We start from the raw sequence: 26,453 nt of genomic DNA on the forward strand, positions 1-26,453 counted from the left end.
GATGGGAAACCATAAAAATCTTAGAAGAATCCATAGGCAGCAAAATATCAGACATATGTGGTAGGAATATCTTTACTGATACTGCTCCTAGGGCAATGGAAACTAAGGAGAAAATAAACAAATGGGACTACATCATCAAAATAAAAAGGTTCTATACAGCTAAAGAAACCATGAATCTATATATATAAAAAGCCAGCGATTGGAACTCTGAAATGACCAGAATGACTGGTCGCTATGAAGCCCACTGTGGCCAGCGAACTGGCCTGATCAGGGGGTGGGGCCAACTGGCCAACCTCCCGCATCCCCTCCCCCCAGCTGGCCCACCCCTGATTGCCCCCTCACCTGAATAGGGGGTGGGGCTGGCTGGTCAACCTCCTGCAGCCCCTTCCCCCATCTTGCCCCACCCTGATTGCCTCCCCACCCTAATCAGGGGCAGGGCCGGCCAGCCAACTGCCTGCAGCCCCTCCCTCCAGCTGGCCCCAATGGGCCCCCACCACCTTGATCAGCATGTGGCCCCTCCCCCCAGCCATTTCTTCCCCCGATCAGCCCTCTCATTCCAATCAGGGGCAGGGCCAGCCAGCCAACCACCCATGGCCCCTCCCTCAGGCTGCTGGCCCCCATCATCCCCCCAACCCCATTCGGCCCACTGCCTAAAGCCCCTCCCCATGGCCGGCCCCACCCCCAATCAGCCCCCCCCACCCCAATCAGGGGCAGGGCCCACCAGCCAATCACCTGAGGCCCCTCACCCCAGCCAACCCAGCCCTGATTGGGCCCCAATCGGGGTGGGCCAGCTGGCCAACCTCCCGCCATCTCCTCCTCCCAACAGGCCTGGTCCTGATCCACTGATTGGGGCGGGCCAGCCAGAACCCACCTGTGCATGAATTCGTGCACTGGGCCTCTAGTAAAACAATAAGAAAGCCCACTGCATGGGAGAACATATTTGCCCATGCTATCTCTGACAAGGGTTTAATCTCCAAAATTCACAGGCAACTCATATAACTTAATAAAAAGAAGATAAACAATCCAATTAGAACATGGGCAAAGAACCTAAATAGATACTTTTCTAAAGAGGACATACAGAAGGCCAAAAGACATATGAAAACATGCTCAAAGTCACTCATTACCCGAGAGATGCAAATCAAAACAGCAATGAGGTACAACCTCACACCTGTCAGTATGGCTATCATCAACAAATCAACAAATGACAAGTGCTGGCGAGGATGTGGAGAAAAAGGAACCCTCGTGCACTGCTGGTGGGAATGCAGACTGGTGTAGCCACTGTGGAAAACATTATGGAGTTTCCTCAAAAAGTAAAAAATGGAACTCCCATGTGATCCAGTAATCTCACTTCTAGGAATATATCCCAAGAAACTAGAAACACCAATCAGAAAGGATATATGCACACCTTTGTTCATAGCAACTCAATTTACAATAGCTAAGATTTAGAAACAGCCTAAGTGTCCATCAGCAGATGAGTGGATTAGAAAACTGTGGTACATCTACACAATGGAATACTACGCTGCTGTAAAAAAGAAAGAACATTTATCATTTGCAACAGCATGGACAGACCTGGAGAGCATTATGCTAAGCGAAATAAGCCAATCAGAGAAAGATAAATATCACATGATCTCACTCATATGTGGGATATAATGAACATGATAAACTGATGAACAAAAATAGAACCAGAGACAAAGAAACACTGAGCAGACCATCCAACCTCAGAGGGAAGGCAGGAGAGGGTGGGGGTAATAAGAGATCAGCTAAAGGTCTTATATGCATGCATAACAGCATAACCAATGGACACAGACACTGGGGTGGTGGGGGCCTTTCCTGGGGGTTTGGAGTGGCCTGGGAGGGGTCAATCAGGGAAAAAGGAGACATGTGTAATACTTTAAACAATAAAAAAGGAAAGAGAGAGCAAAATAAGTATAAAGAAAAATGGCGATAAATAAGTACCTATCAATAGTAACCTTAAATTTAAGTGGACTAAATGCTCCAATCAAAATACATAGGATAGCTGAATGAAGAAGAAAACATGATCCATATACATACTATCTAGAAGTGACCCACCTCAGAACAAAAGATTCATACAAGCTGAAAGTGAAGGGATGGGGGAAAATATTCCACGCAAATAGAAATTTTTTAAAAAGCTGGGGTAGCAGTACTCATATCTGACAAAATAGATTTCAAAAGAAAGGCTATAAAATAGACAAAGAAGGTCACTACATAAAACTAAAGAGTTTGATACAATAAAAAAATATAACTCTTGTAAATACATACTCATCCAACATAGGAATACCTAAATGTATATTTAAAAAAACTCTTGGTAGACTTTAAAGGAGAGAGTGGTAGCAATACAGTCATAGTAGGGGACTTGAAGACCTCCCTGACATCACTAGATAGATTTCCAGGTTTTAAAAAAACACACAAGGAAACAGCCACCTTAAATGACACACTAATCAGATGGATTTAATTGATATTTAGAGGACATTTCATCCCAAATCAGCAGAATATACATTCTTCTCAAGTGCACATGGAACATTTTCAAAGACAGACAACATATTAGGACACAAAATAAGTTTTAACAATTTGAAGGAAATTGATATCATAGCAAGTATTTTCTCAGATTACAATGGCATGAAACCAGAAATAGATTATAATAAAAAACTCAAAAACATTCAAACACATGCTAAATAGTTAAATAGCATGTTATTAAACAATAAATGGCTTACCAATGAGATCAAGGAAGAAATTAAAATTTTCCTGGAAGCAAACAAACACACAACAAGCCAAAATCTATGGGACACAGCAAGAACAGTCCTGAGAGGGAAGTTCATAGCATTTCAAGTCTACCTAAAGAAACAAGAAAAATTAATAATAAACTATTTAACCCTACAACTTAAAGAATTAGAGAACAAGAAAAGCACAGATTAAGTAGAAGGAAGGAAATAAATAACTGGAAATAAACTTAACCAAGAAGGTAATTAATACACTTGTACTGGGAAAACTATAGGACACTGAAAAAATATATAGAGGAAGACACAAACAAGTGGAGGCATATACCGTGTTCATGGATTCAAAGAATTTACATCATTAAAGTGTCCATACTACTCAAAGGTCCTGAGACATGGAGGCATGGAACAGACTGACATATCTCAGAGGCAAGGGGGTAAGGGGGCAGGAAGAGATTAACCAAAGAACATATATGCATATATGCTAATCCATAGACACAGACAATAGTGTGGAGAAGGCCTGGTGTGGAGCATGGTCTAGATGGAGGGGGGGTATAGGGGAGGAGTGGGGGACATCTGTAATACTGTCAACAATAAATACAAATAAAATTTATATATATAGCCCTAACCGGTTTGGCTCAGTGGATAGAGAATCAGCCTGCAGACTCAAGGATCCCAGGTTCGATTCCGGTCAAGGGCATGTACCTTGGTTGCGGGCATATCTCCAGTAGGGAGTGTGCAGGAGGCAGCTGATCGATGTTTCTAACTCTCTATCCCTCTCCCTTCCTCTCTGTAAAAAATCAATAAAATATATTTTTTAAAAATTTATATATATATATATATATATATATATATATATATATATATATATATATATATCCTGTGAATACTTCTCTGTTTTCTGAAAATGTTCTCAGAAAAGGGAGTATTTATTGTCTATAAAATTATTTTTATATTTATTAATTAGATTTGATGAATTATGCTTTTCAAATATTCTAAGTACTTATATTTTTGGTCTACTTTTTCTGTAATAATTAAATTACATGGAAGTCTCCCATACAGATATTTCTTTAATTTTTCTTCTTGTATTACAGTTTTTTCTTTACATATTTGCATGCCATTTTTTGAAGAAAGAAAAAAAAAGGTCCATGACTACAATATCCTAAATATAGCTTATATCTTCTATCATTATAAAATGAATTTCTTGGGACAAAAATAATTGTATGGTTACTGTTGCTGGTATGTTGTTGTTATTTTTCAAATAGGTAAATGACATGATAAGATGACTTATTTGGAGGATAGATTGATTGGAACGAGCTAAGACCAAAAGATAAGAAGGCAGAAATTATGAATGAATTAAGAAAAAGGCTACAAAGAGGTTTTTAGGGGACTGGATTGAAGGGGACTGGATTGGTGGGGACTGGGGCAAGCGAGAAGAGTTGAAAGGGACTGGGGCAGTGAGAAGAGTTGAAGGTAACACCTAGACTTCTGATATTGTTGACCATTATCTAAAAGGCAATATAGAAGGAAGAGCTGGGCTGGCTTTTCAGAATAGGCCATATTATACAGTTCCTTCTTTTTATATTCATCCCAAAGGACTCAAGCCCAGACCTAAAGCTCAGTGTTGAATCTTTGTCAGTTGATTGCTTACTCAAACCAAAGTCTTTCTACCTTATTCTAAAACATTAGTATAAATACTAAATTTCAGGGAGAACACATTTATTTTATGTGCTAGCCAGCAGTTCTCAACCTGTGGGTCGCGACCCCTTTGGCGGTCGAACGACTCTTTCACAGGGGTCGCCTAAGACCATCCTGCATATCAGATATTTACATTACGATTCATAACAGTAGCAACATTACAGTGATGAAGCAGCAACGAAAATAATTTTATGGTTGGGTCACACCATGAGGAACTGTATTTAATGGGCCAGAAGGTTGAGAACCACTGTGCTAGGAGCTCTTTCATAAATTTGAGGAATAACTTATACTTGCAAGAAGGAGTAACTGTCCTTCCTATACTATCCCCAGGGTAGTCTACAGGTAAAGGTTATGTTTTCCACAAGAGGGCAGCATCACATAATAAATTATGCCATTGAAATTCTCCTCCAATAGGGGCTGAAAAGGAAAGATTGAAAGGGTAAACTACATAGGTTCAGGGAGCCATGGGAACTGCCACACCAATGAAAACAAAAGGGTCCTACTATCTCCAAAGGCCATAATTAAGTGACTGGTAGGTAGTGGCTGATGTTGCTATAGGTAAGAGAAAGAGGAGTTGGAGCTTACCAAGGGAAGATGAGTGAGTGACACACCTGAACACTCTCATTATTATGACTGGCTCAGAAGTCACCTTGGATGGTGTCTACATTCCTGCAAAGTTCTGGTATTTCTGGTATCTCTGTATACTCAGTATCTCACAGGGACTTTATTTCCTGTTCAGATCTTTGTCGCCTCTAAATGATTTCCCAGCAAATCATGTTCTCTGAAGGTTATGTTGCAAAGTACACTACAGTTCTGATGTTCTCCTTATTTAATAGTGTTTGATTATCCCAATTATGCTCTTTTATGCCCTAGGGAAAGAAATTAGACTGAAATTCATTGATAACCCATTATGAGAAAGGCATTTTACATAAATTGCTTCATTTAATCAATACAACGATGCCATTATGTAATAACTACTATTTCCCATATGACAGAGCTAGGAAGTAACATACATGGGATTATCTGACTCCAAAACAAAAACTCTGCCAAAAGCACCAAGCTACCCCTCCAAGAAGCCTTATTTATAACTTAAATCATGACCAATTGAAGATTCAGTCAGTGACAATGTGTATATTGTATAAGGCATTGCTTAAGATGTCACCTCCTATCCAAGTACATGAGCAGGCATGGCTTAATATTAACATTAGATACCAGAAAGTAATATAATACTGGTAAATGATTGGGACCTTATATAACTTCACCCTTACTAACTCAAAACCCTTTCATTCTTAATTATTCATTCCTCAGGATAAAGCATTTAGATGTGGAGCATGGGAACAATGGAAGAATTAAGGATGGCTTCTGTGTTTCTGGCTTGGTTAACTGAGGGCATTGTTGTCTCAATCACTGTGATAAGGAGCTTGGAAAGAGAAGACATTTTAGGTTTTGAGCATGTTGTGCTTGAAATGCTTCTGAGACATCTCAGTATAAATGTCCAATAGGAAGTTGGTTATATGAGTCTGGGGCACAAGAGATATATTGATCCACATATAAATAATAATTGAAGCTCTGGAACTAGGTGAGATTTTTGATGGCATATTAATGAAGTCAGGAAGGATGGTAGTAGGGGAAACACCAACATTTAAGGCAGCGGTTCTCAACCTGTGGGTCGTGACCATTGGAAAACACATATAGCATATCAGATATTTACATTACGATTCATAACAGTAGCAAACTTACGGTTATGAAGTAGCACCAGAAATAATTTTATGGTCGGGGGTCACCATAACAATGAGGAACTGTATTAAAGGATTGCGGCATTAGGAAGGTTGAGAACCACTGAAGGGATGGCTAAAGGAAGAGTAGGTAGGAACCTGGTTTTTAAAAAAATGAACATTAAAAACAAAGAGGCAGCAGACCAAGTGAGAGATGATATTTGTAAACAGTAGTTCCTACAAAGGTTTAATTTCCAAAATATATAAAGAACTCATAAAACTCAACACCAAACAAACATCCCAATCGAAAAATGGACAGAGGACCTGAACAGGAACCTCTCCCAAGAAGACATACAAACAGACAATAAATATATGAAAAGATGTTCAACCTCACTAGCAATTACAGAAATGCAAATCAAAGAGGACTGGATAAAGATGTGGTATATATACACAATGGAGTACAACACAGCCATAAGAAAAGATGAAATAGCATCATTTACAACAACATGGATGGACCTTAAGAACATTATGCGAAGTGAAATAAGTCAGACAGAAAAAGGTAAGAACTATATGATTTAACTCATATGTGGAATATAAAACTGAAACTTATGAACACAAACAGAAGTGTGGTGGTTCCCAGAGGGAGGGGTGGGGGAAAAAATGGGTCCTAATATGAGGTGACAGGAGAAGATTGGACTTTGGGTGGTGGGCACATGGTCCTATATACAGATTTTGTAAATTAGTAATCCACATATGAAACCTATATGTTCCTGTTGACTAATGTCACCCCAATAAAATTTTAAAAAAAGAAAAGGAAAAAATGCAAATCAAAACTATAATGAGATACCACCTCACACTGTCAAGTGGCTATTATCAACAAGATAAGTAATAACAAGTGTTGGAGAGGTTGTGGAGAAAAGGGAACCCTCATTCACTGCTGGTGGGAATGTAGACTGGTACAACCACTATGGCAAACAGTCTGGCTATTCCTCAAAAAATTAAGAATACAGCCCAGCAATCCCTCTCCTGGGTATATAACTGAAAAACTCAAAAACATGTATTCACAAAGATATATGCACCCCTATGTTTACTGCAGCATTATTCATGGTGGTCAAGACATGGAAACAACCAAAGTGTCATGCGATAGAGGACTGGATAAAGAAGAATGGTATATATACACGATGGAATACTGCTCAGCCATAAGAAAGGATGAAATATCACCATTTGCAACAACATGGATGGACCTTGAGAATATTATGCTAAGTTAAATAAGTCAATCAGAAAAAGCTAAGAACCATATGATTTCACTCATATGTTGGATATAAAACTGAAACTCATGGACACAAACAGCAGTGTGGTGGTTGCTAGAGGGAAGGGAGTCCCATATATGGTGACAGGAGAAGATTTGACTTTGGATGGTGGGTACACTGTGAAATATACAGATCTTGTAACATAGAAACCCACACGTGAAATCTGTATGATCATATTAACCAATGTCATCCCAATAAATTTAATTTAAAAAATGAAAAAATAACATTTAAAAAATGAACAGAGAGCTAAGAAAAGAACAAGTAAATGGATATCTTGAAAGCAAGAAAGGAGAGTTTAACAAAGGTGGGCATACTCCATAGCAACAAAATCAAAGGCTATGTATAAATTGTATATGATGAAGATTGAGAATAATCCATTGATTTTGGCAGTTAGGAAGTAATATGCAGCTTTGACAGAGTAGTTTCAGTGGAGTTCTGAGAGTCAAATTCAGACTGCAATGGGTAAAAAGCAAAATGGTAGATGAAGAAGTAGAGACAGTGATTATAGAATTTCCTTTTGAAAGACTGAGTATCAGCAAAAGAAAGAAGATGGGGTAGTAGCTAGAGGGGAAAGTATTAATTGTGGAAGGAAGGATGCTTTAAGTTCTTTTTTCTAATAAAAACATTTAACATGTTGAAACCTAGGCATGTGTATAGAAAACAAGCGAATAGACATTAAGTATAATTTTCAGTAGTACAGAGCAAAGATGCAGCAGCCATATGGAAAGCTACAGAGGCAAATGTTTTGTGGCAGTAGAATGACTATGTTCTAAAACGCCTTTACCTTCCTTCTGTTTATGCCACTCAACTTACCTGGAGTGCCCTTTTCCTTTAGATGGTTTGTTTGTCAAATTCTACCCACCCTTGAGTGCAAATTTCACCTCCTCTATGAAGTCTTACGCTTTCTCTTCTGAAGGTCCTCTCTTTCTCTTGAACTCTAATAGCAATATCTGTTTGAACAATCCATTTGACAATCACCCTTCACTCTGTGAAATCTCCTTAATTGCTTTCTTCAAAATTGTGTTGCTAATCAATCACATGTGAATTCTTTCTCCCCAGCTAAACTGTACACTCCTCAAGGGCAGGGTTTCTATCTTAGAGTTTGCCACAGCCTCCAGAATGCCTACCATGGAAGGTAGTAGGGTCTCTTTAAATCTACGTGATTGAACAGTGGCAGCTTGTTATGAAGAAGACAGAAAAACGCTGGGTTAGGTAAGTCCTTGGTGTGCATTGAGTCATTTTGTTCTCTCAATAGCAAATAAGGAGACAGAAACTTGCAGAAGTAAAGTGAATTTATCCAAAAGACACAGGTAGTAGTATGTGACAGTGCCAGGATTTGAACAGAAGGCCTTTCTCCTAATAGTTTTCTTCAGTTGTGTATAGAATTCTGTTCATGAGAAACACCTCTTTCCTTAGTGATATTGATAGAGATATGACTCTATTGAGGCTTTACTACCAACCAAGTGGTTTTGGCAGCCCTTGCACTGTGCAGGAAATTTCCCTTTACCTTACCTCCTGACAATCAGCTTGAGGATCCTGAAGGAGCCTTTGATGAGGATGAGGGCCTCTTGGCGGGAGCCATACAATGGAGTGCCATTGATATTCACCAGCTCATCACCAGTCCTCATCTTCTGGGACAAGGCTGCCTTGCCGCCATCTTCAATCTGTGTTGCAGAGAACAAGATAGAAAGCAGGTGGTGAGGCAATCCTTCCCCAAAAATTCTACTTTCTGGCTCCTCCCAACCTCTGAGCCATAAGTAGTACTGCAGTTGGCATGGCAGGGCTGGGGCCGGGTGGAGGCAGTGAGGTGGGTGAGGAATGGCTCCAGGAAGCTCCAGGCAGCAGCTAAGAATCTGATCATAGACCATTATTTACTGAAGGCAAAGCTTGGGCAAGCCTTTGAGGAAGGAGGCAACACAGTAATACAATCTGTCCATCTAGGCTAGGGAGACAAGCACTTCTAAATATGAAAATGATGCTTTGAAGGAACCCCACAATATGAGCTGAAGTATCAGATTGGCATAGAAAAATGTGCACGTAAATTAGAGTCCGAAGAGCTAGACTCCAGAAAAATCACCTCTGGCAAGTCCTTTCCTATCTTTGGGCAGACTTTGAACTCTGACAAACTTGAGTTTGGATCTTGGGTGTAGTACTTCCTAGCTGTGTAACCCTGAGCAAGTTACCTAATATCTCTGTGTCTTAAGGGCCTCATAAGTGAAATATAGATAATGAGAGTACCTACCTCACAGGGATGTTAGTATACAAAGTGTCTGGGAGCAGTAAGTCCTCAATAAATGTGAGAGTTCTGATTATTATAGCAAGGGGATTGACTCTGAAGGTAGCTTCTAGGCCAGTGATGGCGAACCTTTTGAGCTTGGCGTGTCAGCATTTTGAAAAACCCTAACTTAACTCTGGTGCCATATCACATATAGAAATTTTTTGACATTTGCAACCATAGTAAAACAAAGACTTATATTTTTGATATTTATTTTATATATTTAAATGCCATTTAACCAAGAAAAATCAACCAAAAAAATGAGTTCGCGTGTCACCTCTGACACGCGTGTCATAGGTTCGCCATCACTGTCTAGCTCAATATTCTGTGAGTGGAACTGCAAATTCAAAAGATACAAAGTATGCACAAAGTAATTGATCATTTATCTGTGTCTCTTCAACAAGTCCCCAGCACAGTGCTTCCAGTGTCTGGCACATAGGGGGCATTTACCAAAAGCTTGGAACCTGGGTGTTCACTCTTCCACCATAGCCTAGAGAATTTCCATTGAGAAGGCCAATCTTGGCAAGAAGGGGGGCATTGAAAGCAAAGTCATAAATAATAGCCACTGGGGTAGACAAAGGAAAATCAAAGCAGAATGTTCCCCAAGTGTCCTTGCTTATAGCTACTTTTATCCTATATAATAAAAGCCTAATATGCTGTGTCTGGTGGTCCAGTAGGCCATTCAACCAATCAAAGCATAATATGCTAATGATATACTAAAGCTGCTCAACTGCTCACTATGATGTGTACTGACCACCATGGGGCAGACAGTCAGCTGGTTGACCAGTCGCTATGATGTGCACTGACCACCAGGGGCCAGACGCTCCAACCAGTAGGTTAGCTTGCTGCTGGGGTCTGGCGGATCAGGACTGAGTGAGACAGGCTGGACATGCCCTGGAACCCTCCCGCAGTCCCTCCCGACCAGGGGGCAGATGCAGCGAGCCAAGCAGTAAGAAGTAGTGAGCAGGCTGGCGGTAAGGAGCAAGGGATCCTGGACTGTGAGAGGGATGTCTGACTGCCGGTTTAGGCCTGATTCCCTGGGAGCAGGCCTAAGCCAGCAGGCGGACATCCCCCAAGGGGTCCCAGGTTACAAAACGGCGCAAGCTGGGCTGTGGGACTCCCCCCACCCAGAGCACAAATTTTGTGCACCAGGCCTCTAGGATGTTATATGTTCCTTCAACCTCAAAAGTGTGTTCTACCTATTGGAACATCAATTCCATCCATGGTATTAGGAGTCATCTCATCTATCCATTAACTCAGTCTTCAAGTTTTTAGTGAATTTCTACTATGCACAAGAAAACATGCTGGACATACAGAAAAGAGGAAAGCACACACAACTAGATTCAAGGGTGGGTTACCATCTAAAGTTCATATATCCACACAAATGGTTGAGTAACAAAAGGTCCAATCAGAAAGAGGTGTTTATTTGTTTTTTCCCAAGGGCAAGTTGAGGTGAGGGTGATTAAACCACACAATCCTTAGGGAAAATTAGATTCTAAGTGGGGCAACTATGGGCTGGTCTTTGCTGCAGGTGTTTTTATACTTATTTCTACTCTTGTTCCAATCTTTCAGTTTTTAATAGCATCCAATCTATCCCACACCATGGAAGATGGAATATTGCTGAGCTTTAGGTTGGCCAGCTCATGTGCAATTTGGCAGATGCAACCTCCTTAGTGCAGAGAAAAATGTTAATTCAAGATTTCAAAAACCCCATCTAACAAATTGAAATTTTAAGTTAAATCACAGACTGTAATTAAATTTATTGCTGCTAACCCAACAGTTTTTAAATTAATCTTTGTTTGATAAATTATAGGTTAGCCAAGTGACTTTGAATATATATACCTTTGTTCTAGTACCTGGGCCACCACTCAAAACAAGCCAATATTGGTAAATGGGGAACAACTCTCAGCAGATTAATTAGGATTGCACTCTTATTTCCATTGTCATTATCATTATTACTTCACAGTCATTGCTGCCTGCTGCCAAAAAAAAAAAATGCTATACTTGAATTTCAGGAGTTCTATTTGAATGACTCATTCCTTTGGCATCCATGGAAGGTTCTCAGCATCAGGCAGGAATTTCAACAGGGACCAGCCATTTGAAAGGGCTTCCTTAGGCTAGCAAACAACCATGAACAGGAATCTAACTAATGACTGCTAATAGATATTTCCTGTTGATGTGCATTAGTCTTAATTCACTCTACTCATTTTTTTATTCATACAACTCAATTATCCATATTACTGTTAGCCACAGCAAGTCTTCCCTTCAATATGTATTGATATTAAATACCACTTCGAGTTAATTAAGCACTTTGTTACATCAGCAAGATCTCTGTTTATTCTAGGCCAGAAAATGAAAGAGGGGTACTTTTTAAACTCATATGCTTAGTTATTGCTGTAGCAAAAGTTCAGGCATTTTGCATTCCCTACTGCCACTTCAGCTGCCATTATCTGAGTCCTTGCCGGAACTCTTTTTCAGACTATAGCCTCAGGCTGACTACGTGCCCCTTTTGCCATTCCATGCCCTTTCTCAGTCACCAGCAGTATCCTCCTCAGGACAGACAATGCCACTTTAGCACAAGTGTGGGATTTGCAAACAACAAAACAACCAATTGTTGGCACCCAGCACAATCTCAGAATCCAGACTGATCCAGAGCAGGGTATGGAACTCTCTTTGGTTGAAGATCTCTTGGACTATACACCAAACTAGTCCTTTCCCAGACACGGGGCATTTACTGAGCTATACAACTGATTCTTTCATACTCCTCCTGATTTTTTGATGCTTTTAAAAAACCATTGTTCACTAATCTTTCTCCTCCCCTGCTTCCACATAGATTTCTGGGATACAGCATGTCTTTCATTTATTGTTTTGCCTCCTGAGAGCCAGTTCTCCAGGTCAATGGCTCAACCACACATTTGTTTATATAGAAGATAAAACAGCTGTTCATTTTTCTAGCAAGGAAATGGAAAGGAAAGGAAAGGAAAGAAAAAGAAGGAAAGGATGGAGGAAGGGAGAGAATAAGGGGAAAGATATATTCAGGGTGGGGCAAAAGTAGATATATAGTTGTATTATTATTTATTATATTATTTTCCATGTGAATAAATGTAAATTTACTTTTGCCTCACCTTGTATATTCTTCTCTGAAAAGTTTTGTTTTCCCCTTCTAACCACCTCACTCATAATTCTGTCTGGGCCCCAGGAAAGGTGTGAATCAACAAACTTGTTGAGAATAACATGCCCTGTTTGAGGGGCTGTATAGCATCATTTTATGCTGTCCATACAGTAAGGTTGGTCAACTTTCCAGCTTTTCCTGATTCAGAACTTCAGGGTGACTTTCTTGTTTCATTTGAAATGCTGTGAATTCTCAGATTGGACCCAGATGTATTGAAATGTCAGTATAAACATAAACAAGCCCATTGTAAGCCATGGTTAACTTCTGTGTTATTTTGGATTGTGCAAGTGATCATAGTGAGTGGCCCAAGTAATTGAACATTGATTGCATAAAGGTCATATAACCAAAAGCCAGCTGGTGTCTAGAAAGTTTGGAAGAGCTGGTTGACCTTGGGCAAGTCCCTTTCCCCTTTTTTGGCCTCTTTTACCCTTACTGGTAAAATGTGGGCATCTGGCTAGATGATCTGTGGGGACCCTTGGAGCGCTGACTTTCAGTGACCTGTGAACAGTTAGCATGTCGTAGCCTTCTGCTGATGCAGGAAATCCCAGATTTTTGCATCATTGTACTTTGCCTTCATCCATGTTTCACTTCTTCAAAATAGACTAATTAATAGTCATCTCTCATTTTCCTGCATTCTTTATTGTTTCAGAGTGGTCCATCAAAGTTGGAACACTTAAAAAGCACAGTTGGGACACCGAAAGAGGTTCCCGAAGCCCCATTTTGTGCTAATGAGCTGATGACTTGGAAATTTTTGATGGGTCTTCAAGGTAGCATGAAATGCTCTGATAGCTGGCAACAAAGTGACAAGTTGGCCCCTTGAGAGTAAAGGCAAGAAAAAATTGACTTAACAGCACTTACTAGCTTTCTAGTAGCTTTTATTTATTTATTTTAAATATTTTATTGAATTTTTACAGAGAGGAAGGGAGAGAAATAGTTAGAAACATCAATGAGAGAGAAACATTGATCAGCTGTCTCCTGCACACCTCCTACTGGGGATGTGCCCGCAACCAAGGTACATGCCCTTGACTGGAATCGAACCTGGGACCTTTCAGTCCGCAGGCTGACGCTCTATCCACTGAGTCAAACCAGTTAGGGCTAGTAGCTTTTATTTAGTCAGATATTAGCAGATACTTGCTTGGGTCTTTTGAATAAATTTATAAGATATGAGAAAGTGAAGAAAAAAGTTAAATCTGATTTATCTTGAAAAATGCTGTCAGCAAAAGAAATAGCATCTGCAATGATAACCAAATGGTATTGAATGCTTATAACAATGGTGTAAGAGCAGCATTAAAAAATCAATGACATGACTGCAAATACCTCTACTTGCCACAAGAAATTTATTGGAAAATCAGGCATTGACTAAAACTTTCTTGGCCAGTTCTAGGACCTTCTGGCCAAATTACCAGCCCATATTCCTACTTCCACCAGCTAGTCTAAGAGGCAAAAACATTTACTTGTTTAACTTGATGGTATGTTTGTTTTTGTTCTTTGCAAATAGACAGAAGAGGTCCACCCAGAATACAGTGGCTTCATTGCTTTAAGAAAATAGAATATCCTGTGAAATGTCTACTTAGTACCCTCTAGAAGATTTTCAGGTTTCTAGTAACACTTCAGACACTCATTCAGCAATTTGGTCTTTTCTAGGGAATAAACAGAAAGAAAATATAGAAGTGGAGATAAGCTGGATTTAAGAAGTTAAACTATTCGGAAGTAGGACCACAAAATAATGATAATTCTGTGCTTATTCTGAAACTTAGTTTGAAATCTTGAGTAGATCACAAGTTGGGGAATGTTTCTGATCTGCCCTCTCTACCCTAATGGTACCCCTTAGAGTCTGACCATGCTAGGAGAGACTAATCAGAGTGCCCTGGACAGGGAGATACAGTCTTTGAAATCTCTGCAATGTCTTTGCCATGACTTTCAACAGTCCAATTCCAGGTTGTAGACATATCGGCTGTCCTACCTTGTCTCTCTTGCAGCAACTCTCTCCCTTCAAAATTCCTCTCAAATTTCCAAAGTAGTCTAGAATAGAAAAACAAGAAACTCTGATATTTCTGATTTCATGTTCTCTACCTTACTCCAGTTTCCCAAAAGGAAAAATAGAAAACAAAAACCTCTTTCTTAAATAAAGAATTCAAAAACACCAACCAATTACAAAAATGTAAGCAGCCCCCCCCCCCCAAAAAAAAGTAAGCAGGCCTGGTTCTAAGCAATAATCCCTGTATGGAGACAGGTCGAGGAGGTAGACATCAAGAGAGAAGATATTCTTTCCCTCTACCGGCTAAGGAGCAGATGCCCAAATTCTACAAGGGGCTGTTCCAGAATATAAAGTTCTGTGAATCAGGCCCATGGGCTCCCCTGACCTTGGACCAAGGGAACTATGCTGTGCGCTACAGCAGACCCTATCCCTACAGACACCTCCCCAATTGCTTAATCATCATCTAGTTTACTAATCCTCACAACAAAGGCCCTCTAAGCTCAAAATCATTGAATATCCCTAGGGATTAGCCCGAGTCAAATTCTAAGTATCTGTGCCAAAAACTCAGTCAGCCAAACTCAGCTCTAGGAATTTGGTGATGGAAAGGGGTAGGGAGTCAAAAGCACTATATCCTACATCAGCAACCAAAAGCCAGTTTGTCTTTGATCCTACCAAGCCAGATCATCCTGTTGTCTCCATAAGTCAGATAAGGGGGACTAAACATCACTATGCAAGAGTAAACTCAGAGTTTCTTCCACTATCAGCAATATACTTATTGGGGTCCTGTTCACACTTTGTAAACTCTAACCAATTGGTTACACTGAAGTCTCTTGCTGATGTTAATAATATCAGTGTTTGTAAAAAATTTTAGCCGTTGGTGGTTTAGAACAATAATCTCAAGTGGGGTATATATTTCCCAGGTTATGCACAAGATGATCTACTGAACAAGAGATACTGGAACTTCTGTTTATATTTATGCTTATCTAAAAAATTAAAAATCAAGCCTTATTAATATTTAATATTGGTGGTAATAAATTATAACATCCACAAATAAAATTATGTATATTAGAGACACCTGCTCAAAATATTTTTACTGATGCAAATTTTTACTAAAAATATTTGGCCAGATCATAGCCTTAAATGATAGGACTAGAACCATAAAGCTTTTAGAGTAAAACATAAGATACTATCTTTGTGGGTAAAGTTTTTGGGGCAGGATGTAAAATGCAATAACCATAAGAGAAAAAGTGTTATAGTGGAGTTCATCTAAATAAAAAAATATGTTCATCAAAAATTCCACTAAAAAGTGAAAAGACGAGCCACAGACTGGGAAAAATGAAGGGGGTAAGCATATTGGAAGTTCCACTATTAATTTTATACTTCTCTAGGCTCTCAACGTTTATATGTTACTTTTTTAAAAATGCCAACAGAATTTTCTGGGTAATAGGAGCCTAGGTCTCTTTTTGCTCATTTCTTTATATTCAACTCTATTATAGTAAAGCAAGGGATGTTATTTAAAAGAGAGTTACACAAAATAATATGTGACCCAGGTAGACAATTTTGAAAATAGAGGAAAGCACAGGAAACAATTTAAATAATTCATATTCTCCCAATTAGACATGATAGTCAATATTTTGATGGTTTCCTCCTCAAGTCTTTTTTCTTATGTCCATTAAATGTCTATTTTAATAAAATTGAGATCCAGAGACATAGAAACATGAAACAGACTGACAAATTTCAGAGGGAAGGCAGGGGGTTGGGGGTGGGGTGGGGTGGGGAGAGATTAACCTGGGAATTTATATGCATATATGCATAGCCCATAGACAGGGACAATAGTGTTGTAAAGGCCTGGGAGGGGCGGGTGCCAGTTGGAGAGGGTCAATGGAAAAAACAAAAAAACAAAAACAAAGGGGACATCAGTAATACTTTCAACAATAAAGATAAATTTTTTAAAAATAAATTTTTAAAAGTCTACAACAAACCAGAAAGTCCATCTAGTGGGTGACCCTAGATGACAGGAAAGTCCAACAGCCTTTCTCATACTATCTATATAATAAAAGCTTAAATGAACTTTACAGTGGAATGACCAGAATGACCAGTCGCTATGATATGCACTGACCACCAGGGGGCAGACGCTCAATGTAGGAGCTGCCCCCTGGTGATCAGTGTGCTCCCATGGGGGGAGCACCGCTCAGCCAGAAGCTGGGCTGATGGCTGGCGAGTGCAGCGGTGTTGGCGGGAACCTCTCCTGCCTCTGCGGCAGCGCTAAGAAGCAGCAAGCCAAGTGGTAAGGAGCAGCGAGCAGGCGGGCAGTAAGGAGCAAGGGGTCCTGGACTGTGAGAGGGCACAGGCCAGGCTGATGGATGCCCCCCGCCCCCCGCCGCTGCCAGTGCATGAATTTCGTGCACCAGGCCTCTAGTCTAATATAAAAACAATGGAAATAGGATGCATTAACTTATTGACATTTATGAGCTGTGCATGAATGCTTGGAAGAAATGCCCTAATTAAAATATAAGTGGCTGTTAAATTCCACCAGATTACTAGAGACAGAAATAATTCTACTTGGGTTAATATAATCTTTATTTCTCCACTATCAACCCAATCTCGATGTTAAATTATTCCTCAAGATCATTAAAAGTGTCTTTTTAACTTCCCAGCTGAATGTAAATGAGTTACATACAGCCTTTCAGCCCAAGAAGATGTGATTAACTATCTGGAATCTGAGCCATCCCAAAACCAAGTTCACTCAATAACTCATTGCTGGTTCCCTGAAGCCATTTATTTATAACCCATTATGCAAAAAGCCAGACAGTTTCTAAAGAGTACACATACCCAACATTAGTCATTTCTGACTGGATAAAGACCAAAGGACTAACACCCTTTAGGGAAGGGACAAAAGGCTGCCTCTGGAAACCAATAGGCCTGCTCTACTGTCTGGAAGCCACTTGTACAGTTTACTAAGCACCTGTGCGCCCTCTATAAGATGTGGGTGAAGGGAGAGGTGGCTGGATTTCTCTTTTCCATAGTTGGGCCCCTGCATTCTGCTCCCAGGACATTGCCTCTGCCCAGGACTCCTTTCCTCAGCAGTGATTTTAATCTTTGCTCTTCGCTTAGCCCTCTGCACAGTGTTACATAAAGAGGGTGTAAAGAGTCATTCAATTGCCTCCCATCCTTCTGCATAACTGCTATCAATGCAAACAACTTCCACAGAAGTAATCTACCAAGGTGTGTGTGTATGTGTATGTGTATGTGTATGTGTATGTGTATATCTATATATCAAAGGCAATAGCAATAATATTCTTTACCAACCCTCGGATAGAACCAATTTAATATTAAGTTAGCACACTTACTGCTGCTTTCACAGAGTGCTGCAGAGCTGTTAATAAGTAAGCCATCACACTGTTTGGTACAAGCTACTCTCCAGTTCACATGGTGACTGAGAAGTGACATACCATTTCAGCAAGATGTATCAAATAAAACGAAACTGAATTTCCACAATAGAGAGATGATAGATGATAGATAGATAGATAGATAGATAGATAGATAGATAGATAGATGATAGATAGATAGATAGATAGATAGATAGATAGATAGATAGATGATAGAGGAGAGAGAGAGAGAGAGAGAGAGAGAGAGAGAGAGAGAGAGAGAGAGAGAGAGAGCACTCAATTGTTTGTGTGTTGGTGTTAAGTAGGGACTCTTACATCAGAGCACATGGATTGAAATGACAGGATTTGTTTGAGAAGAAAATGAAGGAGATGATAGGCATCTGAGATTAAGATCAGGAAATCACTAAGGGTAAAGCAGTGTGGAAGCTTTTCTCTTGGTAGCAGGCTTGCTTTTCAAGGTAAGGCTGAATGAAAAGAAAGAACCAGATTTTTAGCTCCAGTCCCTCCTCACTTCCACTTCTCTAATTTCAAATACAAGGGTAGAGCCCTCCCCCTTTTCCTTTATGAGGGTATTCCTCATAGCCAAGGTCACTCTGGTGCTTTTCCTTCTCCCTCCAAACTTTCTCTAGCCCTCCCTAACCACCTCTCCTGGGTACACACTCTTCCATTGCCACCTCTCTCTCCACAAGGTATTTGAGCTTGTTTTCTTTGCCTTAGCCTTCCCCCTACATCCCACCAGTGCCTTTTCCTGGAATTCTTATGGGCAAACATCAAGAACCCTATCATTAACATCTAGCACTTATATTCACTAATTAAATCAGACAGGGAGACCAGGAATGATTCTTATCAAGTAAATAGCAGCCATGTCTGTCTTTTTGGCCTCATTTCCTACAAACACTGCAGTCATATTGAACTTTCTGTTCTTTAGAGAGGTCAAGCTCATCCCCACCTCAGAACCTTTGAACTTGCTGTTCTCTCTGTTCAGAACATTATTTTTTTTCTAGATCCTTATGTATCTCCTTTCATCATTCAAGTGTCAGCCCAAATGTCACCTCTTCAGAGAGGTCTTCCCTAACCATCAATATAAAGTAGATTTATTCTCTTTCCCCAACCTCCAACCCTTATTCTCCATCACATTACTTTGTTTTACTTTCTTCACAAAAGTCATCATTTTGTATTTTTTCACTTATCTCTACATATGTTTACTTTCTGTTGGGATACTGAAGTTATAGCAGGAGAAAAGTCAAATAATGTCTTTTTATAGCTCTATCACTGGCAATTAGGAAAACAAATATTTGTATTGAGCACATAGTAGTTGCTCAATAAATACTGGCTGAAATTAGACTTAGAAGGGACCCCAGGGATAGCACCCACCTTATTTGTCTGATTCTGGACAAGTAATATTATTTTCACTTTGCTGATCATATAACTGAGGTTCCTGGATGTTACATGAGTTGCCCAAGATAAAAAATCTATTAGGTTTAATATATTTCCTTCTGCAAGGATGTGATAACACATTTTTGTTTTCCATGGGTCTATTGCTACTCATGATACTTAGCTAGCAATGCAAAGAGTTCTGGTTAAAAAGGCACTTTAAGTGTCCAAGCTTTAAAAAAAAAAGCATTATAAAGCATTATCATTATTGACTCAGAATAGTCCAAAAATAATTATCTTTTGAGCTAAATATCTCCTGTTTGTGGTGAGTGCCCAGAGGTGATTGTTAGACTTAATTTGGTGGGAGTAATGAAGCTTTTAAGTAAACTTGGGTGCATGTCAACAATACCTTGTACCCATACATGATTCTCCCTAGTTTTTAACATTCTCAGCCTTAGGAAGTTAATTTAAAACACACACAAGTTCTCACAAACAGACCATGAATGCTGGGAGATTTAACTGCACCCAGCATCTGGGAATTCAAAGTAACATCTACTCCACCTTCCCATGTACAGACATTACAACAGGCCCTTTCAGTATACCATTCCTGAAAAGTTTAAGAGCAAATACAGACGATGGGCATAAACCAGATTCTAATTTGATTTAGTGCTTAGTTAACCAATTCCCTCAGACCCCTTAAAAGGTGTGTGGGGTGGGGGGACCCTCACCAATGTCTGAATGAGAGTTTGCCCTGACTCAATCTCATATAACTATAGCTTTTTTCCTTAAAGGCCATTTGTTCAATGTTAAGTGGGATTTAGTGTTTATACCTTAGCAAGGTTTTTCATATAAACAAATTCACAAGTCAGAAAAAAAAAAAAAACCTTTGTCGAGCCAGGTTTCCTGATGTGGGGGGTTTGGAAAATATGGCCACCACAATATGACTAAAACAAGTTTAAATATCTGTAGTATGCATTCAGCACTAATGAACAATAAGTGATAGGGAAGTTTTGTCAGGTCTGATTCAGATTACCTGTGGCTGCTGTGAATTATATGGAATTACACAGAGTTTAATGGTTCTCTGGCAATTTGCCTTGGCTCAGTGCCAAGGCAGCTAATGCTTCAATCAAACTGCTCTCCCCACCCCCCACCCCAAGAAAATTTCTGTTCCTGTCTACATCTTGAGTGTATCTGTGATGAAGCCTTCAATGACACCCTCATACAAATGCTATTTTTTTCTTCTCTGTCAGTTTCTCTTCCTTCTTTATGGCCGGATGCATTAACTGCCCCTGTAGCTTTGCCGAGACAAACTGCCTGGCTAACGTTTATGAAGAGAAGAGCTTTTAAGGTTTGATTAAAAAGGAGGAGCCAACAAGTGTGACAATGAGAACAGGACAAATCTCAGTTGACCCTATCCCTTTCCTCTGCAGTGCCATCAGCTAGGTCTATTATGCCCTGATGCGCATGGTCCCTGGACCCAACCCTGCAGGGTAACCTAAGATAACAGCCCTCCCTTACCACACAAAAGGCAGGTGACACAGAAAATCATGTGGAATAGCAAGTTACCCTCTTCTCTTTAGGAATAAAATTGGCCCTGACTTTGAGATGCAATCGTCCTGTATATAGCAAGCATTATGAGTTTTCTCTCTCTCTCTCTCTCTCTCTCTCTCTCTCTCTCTCTCTCTCTCTCTCTCTCTCTTTCTTTCTCTCTCTCTCTTCATCCCTGTTAACCCCTGTCTTCCCACCCTTTCCTAAACCTCACATGGAGTTTCAGCACTAAAATCTCCTGCTTTTTGGCTAAAGCAGTTCCTAAACCCCTTGCCCAATTGATTCCAAAGATACAGTTACTGGCCATACTAAGGAGAAAGCTCATTTTAGGAGACTATCTGCCATAGAGCCAGCAGGAGGGAAAGGGCAGAAACCACAGGATTCCTACTCTACGCTGATTGCCACTAACTCATTTCAGCTGCTAAGGGGAGGCCCTGTTGGGGGAGCCGGGGAAGGAAATGGGTTCCATGTACAGTCCACTTTAAATTGTTCACAATTGCGTGCTCAAAAATAGCCTCCACTAAACATTTAGCATGCCCATTAGCACAAATCATAAAGCTTTAGGCTTTGCTGCACTGTTGGCCCAAACTGCCTAAGCTGCTTCCCTATGGCAAAGATGATTAAACGGCTGGCAAGTCAGATGCACGCAGGAAGGATAAAGGAGCTCCAAGGATGGTTAAACCTGGGCCCAGGAAGAATGGTTTAATATGATTTTTAAGCACATAAAAAACATAAAGGGTGAGGACCAGCTGTTCTCAATTTTGATTGAAAGCAGAGCAAGGGAAAAGAAACTAAAATTGCAAAGAGAGGGACTGGTGTTAGCAAGATGGAAGGACTTCCTGCCAGAAAAAAAGTAGGTAAATATTAGACTGAGTGGTGGGTCAATGAAGGTTGTGGAATTTCCTTCTTTGGAGTGGCTCTTCTGTCTGGGCTGTTTCTGTGTGGTCCTTTCAGAGAGTGGAGAAGGAGGAAAGAGAGGCAGCCAGAGGTCCAATTCAGTCCCTCTCAGAGCTCAGAATCTCATATTTGTAACACTCAAGGATCTGTAATAGAAATCACTTCACTGAGACACACACACAAAGAAGAAACAAGCAGCTTGTTGCCGATTTCAAATGTTTAGATTTATCCCAACTCTGTAGCCCTTTATGTGAGCCAAGCTTTCGCCCTGGCCCCCTCAATCTCAAGAAAGAAAGTGAAGACTTGTTTTTGGCTCCCCAAGGCCCCTAAGCCATGCATATGGGAACAATATTTTCTGAACCCCAAAGCAGGACATGGTCTGACAATTATATTTATGGGGACGAGAGGGTATACTATGTGAAATCAGAGCTATCCCAGGAAATCTGGGACGTATGGTCTCCATAGCCACATATTATCTCTTTCGAAGGGTCCCGACACAGGACAGAGTTGATTAAAACTGTGCCATGTGGTTTGGGGCCTGGGTTCTTTCCTTGTCTGCAGCAAGATCAGTTAGGATTGTGAAAAAATCAGGGTCATAATCAGCGCAGTACAAACTGAAATCCCTGCTGTGCATGTTAAAGAAAGAGGTAGTGTACAGTAGTCCTCCCTTATCCATAGTTTTGCTTTTTGTAATTTCAGTTACTTGTGATCAACTGCAGTCTGAAAACATTAAAGGGAAAATTTCAGAAATAAAAAATTCATAAATTTTAAATTGTGCACTGTCCTGAATAGCTTGATGAAATCTCTCGCCATCCCACTCCATTCCACCCAGGACATGACTCATCCCTTTGTCCAGCATAATCACGCTGTATATGTTCCCTGCCTGTTAGTCACTTAATAGCCACTGCAGTTATCAGATCAACTGTGGCAGTATTGCAATACTTGTGTGCAAGGAAGCCTTATTTTACGTAATAATGGCCCAAACTGCAAGAGTAGCCTAACGCTATGTCACCATGCCTACGTCACTCACCTCACTTCATCTCCTCACATAGGTATTGTATCATCTCACATCATCACAAGAAAGGGAAGTACAGTACAAGATATTTTGAGAAAGAGAGAGAAAGAACGCATTCACATAACTTTTATTATAGTACTAGAGGACCGGTGCATGAAATTCATGCACTCGGGGGGTGGGTCCCTCAGCCCACCCTGTGCCCTCTCGCAGTCTGGGAGCCCTTGGGGAATGTCCGACTGATGGTGGGGAGTGGGCCTAAGCTGGCAGTCAGACATGCCTCTTACAGTCTGGGACCCCTCGCTCCTTACCGCCTGCCTGCTGACTACTCCCTACCACTTGGCTGGCTGCTCCTTAGCACTGCCTCAGAGGCGGGAGAGGCTCTGCCACCACCACTGTGCTTGCCAGCTGTGAGCCTGGCTTCTGGCTGAGCAGACCTCCCACTGTGGGAGTGCACTGACCACCAGCGGGCAGCTCCTGCATGGAGCATCTGCCCCATGGTGATCAGTGCAAGTCATAGTGACCTGTTGTTTGGTCGATTTGCATATTAGCCTTTTATTATATAAGATATTTTTATTATTGTTCTATTTTACTAGTAATTATTATTGTTAATTTATTACTGTGCCTGATTTATAAATTAAACTGTATCATAGGTATGTATGTATAGAAAAAACACAGTATATCTAGAGTTTTTTACTACCCATGGTTTCAGGCATTCACTGGGGGTCTTGGGATGTATCCCCTCACAGGTAAGAGAGGACTCCTGTTTATGTCCTCCCTAGTAATCCCCTCATTCTAAAACTTAACAGGATCAAACACATCCTACATAGGATTTGCCCATTCTCACTCAACTATAAATAATGCCATAAGGTTACAGAGGGGAAAAAATGTGCTCTTGCACAAGGGATCCTATTCATTCATTCATTCATTCATTCATGCAGTGGTTCTCAAAGTGTGGTTTCTGAACCAGTAACAGCAACATCTCCCCAGAAATGCAAATTTTCTGGACCCACCCTTGGTCTTCTACTAAATCAGAAATTCTGGGTCAGGCCCCAGCAATCTGTGCTTTTGTAAACTCTCAATTGTGGAAATCCCTGGATTAGAAGTCCTAGTGGTGATGTTCACATTGTCAGCCAGCAAAAGTACCATTAATCAACAGGACCAAGGCTACAGGCATGTTTGGTGCAGTACCTCTGCCAATTCAGTGTATAATACCTCTCACAATCTCTGGCCTACTACATACCAAATTATTCCAAGCCTGGTTTCCAAGGAGGTAACTCAGCTTATCTGCTCCAACAGGACTTTTTCAAATAGGCCAAAGGCCCTTTGGGTTTCTCATCTAAATCCTACTCAGACACACACACTCCTTTGAGTGTTCTGTGTATATTTCAGTTCACAGCCCTGATCTGTGCTTCAATTAACTGACTACAGTTCACTTTGAAGACCAACCTGGGAACATTTTCTGTTTAGCAGCATTGTTTTCACTTTTAAACAAACACAGATGAAAGAGTCCCTGCTGAAAAGAGCAGCCTTTAATGTTAGCCCTTATACATCACTGACATTGAACTACAATAAAATCAAACAAATTATTCAAGTTTCTCACCTCCATTTAAACTAATAAGTTATTTGCTGTAATCAATGGACCACCTTTCACAAGTGTTTGCTTGAAAGGAGAAGAAATGCTTGCAGGTGAAATTTTTCAAAGTGAAGGAACCTGAGAACCAAATCTTGTTAAATGCCAACTGGTTCTCCCCCAGCCAATGAAGGAAAAGTGATCGCAGCACTGCCTCCCAGTTAGAAATATTGACTTCTGGCTACCAACGGAGCTGCTAGTTCAGTTAGGGAAACTGCACAGCACAGTTAAAAACAATATACAATATACACCCCTATGTTCATAGCAGCGCTATTTACAATAGCTAAGATCTGGAAATAGCCCAAGTGCCCATCAGTAGATGACTGGATAAAAAAGCTGTGGTACATTTACACAGTGGAATACTGTGCAGCTGGAAAAAAGAAAGATCTTGCTTTAGCTGGTTTGGATGGACCGTTGGCCTATGGACTGAAGGGTCCCTGGTTCGATTCTGGTCAAGGGCACATGCCCGGATTCCAGACTCGATCCCCAGTAGGGGGTGTGAGGAGGCAGCCAATCAATGATTCTCTCTCATCATTGATGTTTCTATCTCTCTCTCTCCCTTCCTCTCTGAAATCAATATATATATATATATTCTTACCCTTCGTGACAGCATGGAGGGACCTGGAGAGTATTATGCTAAGCAAAATAAGCCAGTCAGAGAAAGACAAATATCACGTGATCTCACTTATATGTTGAATCTAATGAACATAGTAAATTGATTAACAAAATAGGTCCAGAGGCATGGAGGCATGGAACAGACTGACAGATCTCAGAGGAGAAAAGGTGAAGGGGATGGAAAGAGATTAGCTAAAGAACGTATATGCATATATACATAGCCCATGGACACAAAATAGTGTGGGGAGGCCTGGGGTGGGCAGGAGCTGGATGGCGGAGAGTAAAGGGGCGGGGATGGGGGACATCTGTAATACTGTCAACAATAAAAATAAAACAGGCATACTTCACTTTACTGCATTTCACTTTATTGCACTTCACAAATATTGCCTTTCTTACAAATTGAAGGCAAGACCCTCCACCAGCAAAAGGTCCTTGGGAAGCAAAGATCTCTACATAAGAGAGTGGTCACAAGCAAAGCTTGTCACTGGAACTCAGAATTTAACCCTGATGTTTGATTCAGGGATTAGACTGTACAGACTTTCCATGCCTTAATACCCTATCCTCATAGCACCACCAGCAGGGCTTACACAGTTCAGGGAACTGATAAAGTCAATGGAAACAGCATTTTTTTAAAAAAAAAAACTGAAATATTGCTTTATATTTAAAGAACATTTTGTTGTTTTAAAAATGCACATAAACTCCTTATAAATATAGTTTTAGTTTAAGGTATATTAAGATAGCAACATAGAATAGGGGACTGTGATTTTTAATGATAGGATATCTGAGACTCTACAGTTAAATAATATTTTTCTGAAAAAGTTGATACACATGTCCCAACCAGTTATTAGGGGCCTGATCTTCTGTAATTCCTGAAGGATATGCTATAGAAGATCATGAAGCGACTTCAGAGGCTACTGTTCTGCCAGTGAGGGTCGGTGTTCAATGACAACTTGAGACGCTGTTATGCATGGAGATGCTTAGATTTCTGGCTGTATATGTGGATTAGAAGCTCTAAGGAGCATGTGTGGGTTAACCACAACATATGGGGAGGAGAGAGAAAAGAATTTATCACCCCATTGTTTACTCATTGTTTTCTACAGACTCT

At 40.4% G+C, this 26,453-nt stretch overlaps 1 protein-coding gene across 2 annotated transcripts in view; it reads right to left on the reverse strand.

The window, feature by feature from the left end:
• SHROOM4 (shroom family member 4) overlaps positions 1 to 26,453 on the reverse strand; it is a 220,405-nt gene that overhangs the window by 131,618 nt on the left and 62,334 nt on the right. For both annotated transcript variants that reach the window (XM_036305186.1, XM_036305184.1), the window contains exon 2: positions 8,968 to 9,119. In XM_036305186.1, the coding sequence (XP_036161079.1) occupies positions 8,968 to 9,119 (152 nt within the window). The remainder of the gene's footprint in view (positions 1 to 8,967; positions 9,120 to 26,453) is intronic.

This window comes from Myotis myotis, unplaced genomic scaffold, assembly GCF_014108235.1.
Source record: "Myotis myotis isolate mMyoMyo1 unplaced genomic scaffold, mMyoMyo1.p scaffold_m19_p_4, whole genome shotgun sequence".
Classification (NCBI taxonomy): Eukaryota; Metazoa; Chordata; class Mammalia; order Chiroptera; family Vespertilionidae; genus Myotis; species Myotis myotis.